The sequence below is a fragment of the Phalacrocorax aristotelis genome, chromosome Z, assembly GCF_949628215.1.
Source record: "Phalacrocorax aristotelis chromosome Z, bGulAri2.1, whole genome shotgun sequence".
Lineage (NCBI taxonomy): Eukaryota > Metazoa > Chordata > Aves > Suliformes > Phalacrocoracidae > Phalacrocorax > Phalacrocorax aristotelis.
The window spans coordinates 29,921,817-29,933,436 of NC_134311.1; the positions used below are offsets into that span (position 1 = coordinate 29,921,817).

General features: G+C 52.5%; 1 protein-coding gene across 1 annotated transcript; it reads right to left on the reverse strand.

Annotated features, from left to right (window-relative positions):
• Positions 1–5,584: 5,584 nt before the first annotated feature.
• On the reverse strand, positions 5,585–10,184 carry KLF4 (KLF transcription factor 4). Its single transcript, XM_075078826.1, has 4 exons — positions 9,526–10,184; positions 8,472–9,393; positions 8,216–8,380; positions 5,585–6,683 (listed from the first exon to the last, which is right to left on the reverse strand). Exons 1-4 carry the CDS (start codon positions 9,754–9,756, stop codon positions 6,508–6,510), a joined length of 1,494 nt encoding a protein of 497 aa, XP_074934927.1. The 5' UTR covers positions 9,757–10,184; the 3' UTR covers positions 5,585–6,507.
• Positions 10,185–11,620: the final 1,436 nt, after the last annotated feature.

Sequence of the window (11,620 nt, forward strand, 5' to 3'; positions counted from 1 at the left end):
GTGCTCCTCAAGCTTCTGAGCTTGAGCAAACGTGTAATCATCAGGGCTCAGAAGGGGATTTTCCAGGGAGAGCATGGTGGGATCACCACAGAGGTGCCCATCACAGGGACACTTGTGCCTTACAGTTATGCTTACGGTCAGTGGCTGGGGCAGAATACTGGTGGCCGGACTAAACGGGCCACCGCTCTGCCCTGTGCTCCTCTGCTCCTCCACAGCAGAGTTAAAAGAAACCTAGTTGTCCCAACCATAACAAGTTGGTCTCTTTGCATATGAAGCCTTGCCAGTAAGTTTTACATTGTGAACGTGGGAACTTTGTCAAAGCAAATGCTGGTTAGAAAGTGTTTACAGAAAGAAAGTAGTCAAACATCTTGTACAGGTGACAGCATCATTAGGATATTCTCTAAGGCTGCAGAGAGCATGAACAGTTACTGGGGAGGCAGGAAGGCTGAAAGCAGTGAACTGTTTTGCTTTCTACTGGAAAGCGTTTTGATATTTTGAAACACAAATGATAATCTGTTGTACGGCCAGCAAATTCAGCCATCCCTTGTCAGGCAGGGGAGCCCGTTGCTGAAATAGTGTGATGCGGGAACTGCGAAAGGACAGCCAAACCTAGTACCTCCCAGTGCAAAGACAAACGCATCCCTTTGGGTAGCCTCCTTGAGTAGCCAACAGCATTATTGACTCAGTATGTTTGGAGCCTAAACATAGAATAAAACATCATCCAAAGCTTAGAAAGTAAATTCCAACATGCTTCAGTAATCACCATCAATGTTGTCCCTAGGAGTTTATCAACATCTTAGTACAATATTAATTTTTATCAGAAAAGTAGAACATAACGATGATGGACGTTAAGACCCCAGGAAATCCCTTGTGCTGGAAGACTCCAGCTGACATCTGGACATCAAACAGCGCTGATGCCGTGGCGCCCTCCCAGGGGCCCGACGTGCAAATCAAACTCACGCAGGAACCTCAAGAAACAGTTTTTCGTACATGTGAGCAAAGCCCTCTCTGCAGTGTTTCTACATGGCAGGAAGCACATGGTGGACTCAGTGGCAAAAGCCTGGGGAGGCAAGTCTTTCCATCTGGCAACTGCAAGCCCACTTCCACAGGACAGCAAAATTGGATAGCCTTCCCACGCCTTTCTAGGAGTGGCAGGACAAAGCAGACCTGACACACTGCTCCTGCCAACCATGAAGGCATTGACACTAGGACATGCACAGACAGACACTGAACACCATCGAGGGGGTGCCCAGTAAACAAACCCCTGCGTGCTGGTAGTGCGACATTGCCCGTCGGACCATTTCTAACTGCTGTGGCAGCAGGGGAAATAATTCTGAACAACTGCAGGATATCTGTTTCTAAAATTAAGGGTCTTCTGCCAACCAATACAGGGAAGCTGTACCATTTTGTTGAATAAAGCCTGAAAGTTTAATAGCAGAGAACTTGAATGGCAAGATTTAAGCAAGCCTTAGCTTGTGCTTGATAAACAAGCGCACTGTACCCAAAGCAAAACCATGCAAAACTTTTCAGAGTTGCAGCAAGATGGCTGCGGTGATAGCAGCACATCATTACCCTTCTGCTCACCTAAGCTTCAGTGTGAAAGGAGCTTGGTGTGTTTCCTAAAACTTCTTGTTCATAAGCATATCACAAGGCTGACCCCGAGCTGACCAGGTCCATGTGAAAATCACCATCGCAGTCACAAAAGGAGTCAGAGCTCTGAGAGTCCGGAAAGCATCACTGAAGGGAAAAGGTCCAGCTGCCTAATACCTCTTGTGAGCAGCTGCTAAGGCCACACATCTTCTGTAAAACTCCAGGCACACATGCTCTAAATATAGAATAAGCATTAATAAAGCACAAGCCACTTTTCCCCCTCCTGCCTTTCACACCATTAAGGTTCTAGCCTTGAGGGCTCACGGGTAAAGCATCCAAAGGTGAAAAGGAGACTGACAGATACCTATATGCAGACAGGGTGGAGAACAAGGCAGCGGAAACACCACCACCACCCACTTCCATGCTGCAGAGACGACTTCTGCACATGGTTGCAATGCCCTCAGCAGGAACAAAAACGTCCCCCGGTAAGTCACAGCAGCAGCGAAGGGCAGACGAAACGTGAGTCATTCAGCTGTGCGGCAGACAAGGGAATGTGGGTGTGTTACCCTGTGGCTCCAAGCCAATGTGACCTCAATTAAATTTCGGTGAATGATGGGCCTTCCCCTCTTCTATGCACATACTCATCTCCTTGGTCTCTAAAGATATACCCATTGAGCCTGCACACAGCTGTTTAATCCGGGGAGCTCTCCTGGCATGTGGCACTGGTGTTCCTCTCTCTCCATGTGCGTTTTGCTCACCGTACCTTGGGTTTACTTCCTCTGACTGGCACTCCTACCACATCCAGACCCTTGCCAGAGCCCTACAGTGTAACTACTGGTCTGTCCGCCCACATTCGCAATCCATTCCTATTCTCCTGCTGCCTCAGAGCACACCACCCCATCGCACTCAGGAAGGAGGAAAGCCCAGGGAGGAACAGTTTACAACTGGATTTATTTGGAAATTCTTGCACTCAAACACCATTAAAATGTTTGCCAGGCACTTCAATGTGAGCAGGCTAGCCCTAATGTCTAGCACACTCCCACAGGAAACCTGTGTAAACTAATTCGGTTGAACCGTTAGCACTCGGGGTGATTAACCGCAGGAGTCTCTGATCTCCCCTTATTAAAGAGAAGGAGAATGAAATTCACTGATTCATATCAGCTTAATATAAATCCTTGTGAGATTCACAGTTGACTTCAGCAGTGGCAGAATCTGGTAACCTCCATGGGGGAGGAACAACTCCCTTGCAATTATACCTTCATGTGACGGGAAAGCTGAAAGCATTTGTACTGGATTACAATCAACTACTAAGTCCAAAACGTGCAAACTTCCAGCCTGTGGCGTGCAGCAGACAAGTGCACAGAAGCACTGCGGCTCTGGGAAGATTTTTATTCCGATGCCACTTTTGAATACTTGGCACTTGGTAGGCAGACATGTGCCATCTTGTTTTAAACAGCTCCATCTTCACGTGTTAAGTGTACTCGAGAGAGATTTGGGCTAGGGGTGAGCAGGATTAAGCTTATTAAGCTCGTTCTCTGCCATAAGAGCTTCTCCCTTCTGTAGCTAAGATAGTGCTCATGGGCAGCTCTGGCAGTGCTCACCCCACGTCAGAGAGGCCACCCCTAATGACTTTAAACCCTGATTTTAGATGCCCCAGCCTGAGAAAAGTAGCGTACGAATATAGCTTTAGTATTGCTGAACGAACCTCATTTTTCAAGACACCCTTACAAGATTGCTTGGTGTTTTACATATGTTTTACAATATGCTTTTTGATACATGTGTTGTTCCGCTGCATCCGTGTATGATCTTGCACCTAACTGCAACTCCAGGATGCCAGTCATAATAGAACGGGTGGCGAACGCAAGGTGCTGTTCCTAGCTCTACCTGATTTATCAGAGCACAACCGGTGCAACTGTTTATTTCAGTATTTCCCCCAGAGACCTCCTTAAGAACAAGGACTGCCTCTCACCGGCTGCATGCTGTACACCAAAAATCAAGTGTTGGCTCCTGTCCCAAAAGTATACGAGTAGCATTTTGGAAATGGTTAAAGAAACAGCAGCATTTCTTTTTAAACACCAAGCTACCACCGTACCCATTTAGTTCTGGAAAGAAAGTCATATGAGAGGGCAACTTGATTAGGATGAGGAAAAAAGAAAAAAAAAATCAAGTGTGAAAAGAGAACAAAGCCCTACTTCAAGAATGCCATTGCTAGTGCAACTATAAACCTAGGGTCTATAAAACCATCAAGCAGAAACTAAAGTTGACTGACACAGATAATACATTACGAGATGCTAGAGCATCTCACAGAATTCTTAAGGCTGCATAATGACAGGACACTTGAAAAGCAAAAGAGCTTCTCAGATGAAATCTTCTGATTTCAGTACTTATGGATTTGTTAGGACATAGACACTGCACAGATGTAAAAAGTTCTGCATGGCAGCCATACAGATCGAGGTGATCCTGCAACTACCCAAGCGTGCCCCAGAGTTATCAAGAAGGGACAACACACTTCAGGCACACAGTACGTCCCAGTCGCAACACTGACCTTAGATCTCTCATCCAGAATCCACAGGCAGAGCAACAGAGGAGGTAAAAAAATTACTGGTTTAATTGTAAAAAGTTTTCACCTGAAAAAGCTTCAGATAAAGGTCGTAACTTAAGATGAGTCATAACTTTAATTTAACTTTAAATACTTGCTATTTGCAAGCCAAACAAGACATACCCTACTCCCTGCATTACCTATAAACCAGACCAAAGATAGCTTTCAGTTGAACAAAGCATGCCTAGGAGATAAAGCGTGAGAAATATTTTCTGCAACATTATGTTACTTACATGGACTTAGAAAGAAATGGCACCAGCCACCACACAAAGACCACATCAAAATGTGAAATTTAATAGCATTCCTAAAGCACATTTGGGAACAAAAAGTTGATATTGCCACTCTTGTTTTAGCTACTGCAAAAATAGGAACAGCTCTTGCCTGTAACTTGTTCTCCATGCTCAGCTTTATCAAATGTTACCTATATCCAAATTCCTAGCTGAATGACATTTTAAACCAATGGAAGAGGAATCATTCCTTTCTGCTCTTTACAAAGAATAGCGAGAAAAACAGATACTATTCATCAAGCGTTCATGTTGAAATCATCTTATTGCTACACATTTGTCAAGAAACTAGAGCAAAGAGGTCCCTAAGGACAACTACAACAAAAATGTTAATGACCTGAGGCATGCAGCAGGCTCACTGCATTGAACTGCAGCAGAGTGAGCACAACTGAAGGTACGCCAGGGACCTTACAGCAACACATCTTGAACGTACAGCTACATGGTTTGTAGCCTCTGCACGGGCAGGCTTCCCAAGTTGTCCATGCATACCAGGATTCCTACAGGAATTTTGGCTCTTCAGATACTGCCGAATTACTGAATTCCCAGGACAGAGCACGCTTCAAAAGAAACGTCATGGAAGTTGTTGTTAAAAGGTGTTTTATGCATGCACTCCTTATTCCTCAAGTGAAGTTTATTCCTTGCAAGATTAATCTGTTGATTTTCCTTCGTTCACATGAAAGTGGTTACACCTGCTTATCTGAGAAGCCCGAGGAAATGAAGCCAGAAATTTTTCATGCCAAAAAAAGACGGTACAAAAAATTCTAGAATTTATCTTTGAATACGCAGAGGCTAACGTCCCTAACAGATGTATTTCCTCTAACAAATAATTCAAACTGAGTTTTCTTAAAAATGGTAAATTAGTTTCATCATGCAGGTGAGAAGTGGCAATTCGATATTCAGAGCAAAAATTCACAGTACACCTTTTTCCCTAAAAAGCTGTAACACATCAGCGCTGCCTTTACACAATCCTATCTTTCTGAGTCTTGAGACTACAAGCCTTCGCCGCCGCCGCCACCACCACGCCCCTTGCCTTGGGAAACTCAGCCACTAACAAATACTGAATAAACTTTCTCTGGACATATCCATGCACAGAAGAAAATTAGAGCAGCCATTCAAATATTATAGGTTTATTTAAAGCTTATTTCCCACTTGAATATGCAAAAAAAAAATTCCAACAAAATGTTCATTTTTACTTCGTAGTTTACAAATATACAAAATAGAAGTTTGCTTAAACTTATATTACATATCTATTAAGTAAAGAACTAAATAGAAAACATTTGTTCTACTTAAGGCATATTTGGGAATAAACCATTGTACAAACTATTGCACATCGAAACCACAGTGCATTACAGACTGTCTGCATAAAGTTATTTTCTTTAAAAAGATAAACCAGGTTTATTTACCTGATTTAGGTCATAATCGGTGATCAGAAGACAAAAATATTTCCTTGTCAGATATGCAGCAGTTTGAGAACTTTGGCTTCCTGTTTTTGGTACCTCTAGAACCGACAGTCACTAAGCACCAAGAAATAGGCTTTTAAAATAGAATTCTGCACCTGAATTTTTCCTCCTCTTCTAACATTGTAATGGCTTTTTAGAAGGAAAAAAAAAGGAAAGTACGTGATGACATTTACATCTACTATTGCATTGAAAGAAAATTAAGGGAATGTAATTTCCCCGTGTAATATCCCCACCCTCCGAACTACACAGTCTGTTTAACCCTGATATCTGTGACTTCCAGTCACTCCTTGGCATTTTGTAGTCCGGAAATAATTCAAGTTCAATTTACAAATGGAATGATAGAAGATCCAGTCATTGACCCCACTGTTTTTGGTTCTCTTTCCTTTTAAATGTGTGTATATATATATAAGTTGCAACGTCTATATGCAATTATCCCTCTTTTCCACTCTTTGGAAGACTTCACCTTGATTATCTGTAGTGCTTAAACTGTGTTCTCCCCATCTTGCGGAAGACAGTCCTTGTGCTGTAAATACTGAATCTCTACGGCAGTCAGGGAAAGATCCGCTGCTTCCAATCAAAAGTGCCTCTTCATGTGTAAGGCAAGGTGGTCCGACCTGGAAAACGCTCTGTCACACCGCTGGCACTGGAAAGGGCGGTGGCCCGTGTGTTTTCTGTAGTGACGGGTAAGTTCATCGGATCGGGCAAACTTCCATCCACAGCCTTCCCAGTCACAGTGATAAGGTTTCTCACCTTTAAAAAAAAAAAAGAAGACAAAACATGTCAGTCAGGGTTTTTTTCATGGCTACCACTTCCAACACCTTTCTTTCTTTAAAGAAGCACTGACACATGTCACCCTGGGTGAGAAAAAGCGTAATGTCAAAGAAAATGCAGTCTACTTCTTGAAGCAGTTGCAAGCAAACTATGAAGACTAACAGAGTTAGACTGTATTTTCAAGATGTACAGGTACTATAAAGCGTTTGTGTCACAGAATTCTTCACTAAAATGCTCATTTCCATTGTTTGCCTTGTACACGAGGCTTCAAAGCACAACAGTTCAGGTAATAATAGAGCATATTTTTGCCAGCTAATGTTATACAATAAAATAGCGACCCAAAATAACTCAAAATAACTCATTATGTACTTAGATAATTGTAGGTCTCAGGAATTAAAACACAGCTGGGAACTGCTTTCATTAGCTCAGCCTGATTAAGGACTCAGCCTTACTGTTTTCACTTTAGCAAAACCACTGCTGACAGCAAGGCTAGTTTCCCTGACAATAACAAGCTCCTGGTCCCATGCACACTGGAGACAGTTCGGACCAGCTTGGTGCAAACAGGGAGTACTGCTCACTTGACTGATTTCCACCCCGCCGCACTGCCATTAGCTGAAGATGTAGCTCTACTACCAGTAGTTTCTCCCTCTCCTGTCTCCTCTTTGGGAGAAAGTTTTCAATCAAGTACACAATCCACCGATTTAAATTATGCAAATTCTCAGGTTATTTAATCACAGTTACGGAACACCAGCACTGGCGAAACCACGCACAATATACCTGCTTTCACAAGCTCAGTTACTGCAACACCACATTCAGCTGCAAGGTTGAACTCGGGCTCAGATACACACTTTGGCAGATTTTATGTGAATTCTAGCAGTAACCAATCAACCATTAACCTCTGCCTCTTTGGTGCTAGCGCAGGGGAAGACGCGCTCCCACGCGTAGGTAAGGCACCCCGTCAGTGCTGCTGATAGAGCTGGAAGACCCACTTGCAAGGGGCGCATTGCAGTTTCTTCAGAAAGGGAACAGCAGCCTGCAGCAGTGCACGATTTCTTGCACTAGAGCAAGCCAAGACAAGAGGCATGCGCATGTGCGAAGCATTTAACCACGAGAAAAGAAAGCAGTATCTTAGAGTGGTCTGCTCCCTTCTCAGAAGTGGGCCAACACCATCTAAAGCAACAAATCCCAGCTGACTTCCAACTACCTGCTAATTAGCTAGCCACATAGCAAGAGAGGAGCAACAAACTTTGCCTTGGCAAGAAACCCACCCACTCCCACATCTGAGTCATTCTGAACCATTAAGCAAAGCACCAAGCCAATAAGCAAAGACTGCTCAGGACTTCATGTAGCCAAGGGGGAAGGAAAAAAAAAAGCCTGGAAACCCAGCAGAGAAGGGTTACCACTTGTTACATTTAGCCCTCTGCCCGCACTCCCCCCACTTTTCATTACCTGAGGGGCCATCCCATGCCCCTCAGGCGAGGACACCCTACAGACCCCATGCTGGGACTGACCTGTGTGGGTTCTCAAATGTGCCTTGAGATGGGAGCTCTTGGTGTATGTTTTGCCGCAGCCCGCATAGTCACAGGTGTGTGTGGCTGTTCGTTTCCTAGGCCATGACCGGCGTCCCCTCTTGGGCTTGGTCTCCTCAGGCAGGCAGCTGCCCGGTGGCATCAGCTCTAGAGGCAGAACAGGGAGGAGTGAGCACCGCCGCGGCCAGGGCCAAAGTGGGCGCCCCAGTGCACCCACCACCAAGGCACAGGGACTCACCTTGATACTGCAGCGCACCAGGCGGCAGCTGCTCGGGCAGGAAGGTGGGGTAACTGGGGGCTGCAGGGTACCCCGGAGGCAGTGGCAGTGGTGGGTGGCTCAGCCCCGGGGCAGCAGGGAGGCAGTCTCTGCCGCTCAGCATCTCCTCAGGCCCCAGCGAAGGTGTAGTCCGGGCAGGCAGCGGGTGGCCCAGGGAGAAGTCGTGCTGGGGCGGTCCTCGGGGACCACTCCCGTGTGGTGGTGGTGGTGGTGGTGGTGGGGCCAAGGTGCACGGCGGGGCAGCCTCTTGCTTGATTTTGGGGCACATCCGTGGCAGGGGGCTGTAGGGGGCCCCCGGGCCCTCGGTGCCTGGTGGCGGGGCAGCAGCTGGAGGGCCGCTCTTGGGGCTGAGCCCCGGGTGGCTGTATTCGCCCACGGCCTTCACCACGAACTTGCCCTGCAGGCTGCCCAGGGGCGGCAGCGCCGCCGGCGACGGCAGGTACACCGGGTCCAGGTCGGGCCGCATCAACTCGGCCACGAAGCCTCCCGAGGGTGACACGTCGGTGATGTCGGCCAGGTTGAACGGGGCAGTGGGGCCGGCGGCGGGGCCTCCGTCGCGGCTGCCGCCGCCGCCGCCGTAGAGGAGTCCGGCGGGCTCGGGCCGGGGCAGCGGGTAGGCGAAGGGCCCGGTGGGGCAGGGGCTGGCGGTGGGGGCCGGGGCGGCGGCGGGGGCCACCACCACGGCGGCGGTGGCTGGCTCCTGGTGCATGAGGGAGTTGGAGAGAATGAAGTCGAAGTCCAGCAGCTCGTTGAACTCCTCAGCGTCGCGGCGGGGCCCCAGGGCGGTGGCGACGGCCTCCAGCTCCGACGGCGGCGCCTCCACGGGCCGCGCCGCCAGCGCCGGCGGCGGCCGCTTCAGCTGCGACAGCTCCTCCCGCCACCGCTGCGGGGAGACGGGCACGGCTCAGCCCCCGGCCCGCCGCCACGCCACGCCGCGCCCCCACCCCGGCCGGCCCCGCCGCCCCCGCCCCGGCCCCGTCCCCGTCCCGGCCGGCGCCGCGACGCCGATACTCACGTTGCCGGGGCCCGCGGACCGCGCCGCTTTCTCGCGGCCCGCGGCGCCCGCCGCGAAGGTGGCGATGGAGGGGAGGAGCGTGCCGCTGAGCGCCATCTCGCACTCGCCGGGGGGCTGCCTGCGGGCGGGGAGGGAGAGCGCGGCGGCGTCAGGCGCTGGCGGCGGGGCCGGGGCACGGAGCGCCGGGGCACGGAGCGCCGGGGCGGGGGCCGCGCCTGGCACCCACCGCATCCGCGCCGGGGCGTCCCGCCGAGCCGCCGCCGCCGTCCCGAGCGCCGCCGCGGAGGGGAGGGACGAGGGGTGGCAGGGACGCGCCGTCCGTCCAGCCGCGGAGAGCCGGCCCGGCGCCGCCGGGGCGGTGCGGCGGGAGCGCCCTTCCTCGCTGCTTTGCCGGAGACGAAGGTGAGCGGGACGCGGGGCGCTAGCGGCGCCGCGGGGAGGCGGCGGCCGCCGCCCGGTAACGCGGCTTTGCCAAGGGTAGGGCGGCGGCACCAAGTGCTTCCCGGGGAGCCGCGGCCATGGGGGAGCCGGGCGGGATGGACGGGGCGCTGTGGTGCCAGCGGGGAGGGAGGGGCTGGGCCGGCCCGCGCTCCGCTGCCGCTGCTGCCTCCGCTGCTGCTATCGCCGCCCCTGCCGCCACCGCCGCGCCCCGCTCGGCAATGCCCGCCACCCGCCGCCGCCGCCCTTCTTATAACCTCACCTCGCGCCCGTCCCGCCCACCGTCGCCGGGGCGACGGCGAAAACAAACTGACACGTGGGGAGAGGGGGCGGTGCGCGGGCGCGCGCGAGGCGGGCGGGGCGGGGCGGGGCGAAGGGGGAAAGGGGGAGACGGCGCTCCCGCCCCGTCCCTTCCCCCGCCCCCTCTCTCCGCCCTCGAGCCGCTTGCTACCGCGCGCGACGCGTGATGCAGGCGGGGCGCTGACGTCAGCGCGGGGGGGGGGGATGGCGGGGTCGGGGAGAAGGCAGGGGATGCCCGCGCGCAGCGGGGGCTTTTGCACCTTCTGCGGCGGCGGTGGGGGAGGGGAGGGTGCCGCAGCGGGCTCCCCGCGTGTCTTGTCCCGCCCCGCCCCGCGTGCCCCGGCCTATCCCGCGCAGCGCCGCGTGTCCCGCCGGGCGCATCCGCCTGCCTGTCCGCTCGGGGAGCGGCGGTCTCCGGCGGAGCCCCGGCGCGCGCGGGCTGCGGCGCCCGTGTCCGCTTGTCTCCTCCCTGAGCCTCCTCCCGCTCCGATTTTTGTTTTTCTCTCTAGTTTTCCGCAGGGTACCCCGGCGCCGGGGCCCTGCACCCGCACCGGCCCTAGTTCGTGCGGGTCACGGGCAACTTTTGGCACCCGAGCCGCCTTTTCCTCGCCGGGCGCCTGCCGGGGGGACCGGCCGCGTGGGTGCAGAACCGTGCGTGCGACGCTGGAAATCTTCCGGAAAGCAAAAAAAAAAAGGAAAAATTACGTGGAAGAACGTCCTCCCCAACCCACGCCGAGCCCCACAGGGAAAGGAGCGGGCGCGCCGCCGGCAGCCCCCGGGGCCTCCAGAGGGCAATGGCGAGCCGGCGCCGCTCCCGGGGCGGCGGGAGAGCCGGCGGGCCGCCCCCCCCGCCGCTGCCCCCCCCCACCCCCGGGCGCCGCTGCCGGGGCGCGGGGCTCCGCGGCGGGGCCGCCCCGCGCGAGGCGCCTCCCCGGCGCGGCCCCCCCCCCCCCCCCCCCCCGCCCCAGTCCCGCCGCTCGCCAGAACTGGTCGGGCCGGCGGGGTGAAGTCCCGGCCCCGCGTAATTTGCAAACATGAGCCTGAGTAACTTACGGTGACTAAATTAAACCCTAAAATAATAATAAAATGCCCGGCTTTATTTTAGCAAACTGGTTTTGCCAGTTTTGCGTTACTAATGTTAATTATTAATAACTTTGGCACTAGAGCTTTTTTTTTTGTTGTTTTTTTTTTTTGTTTTTACCCTGCACAAAGTCCACATCTCGGCAGAAGATGTGCCGGGAGCTACTACCGGTACAACGAGGATTAGCGAGGAGAGATGGAGGCCGGTCAAATGCTCGGAGGACGCAAAGGGCCAGGAGGCGCATTCCCTGCTCGGAGGCGCAGGGCCCGTGGGCTG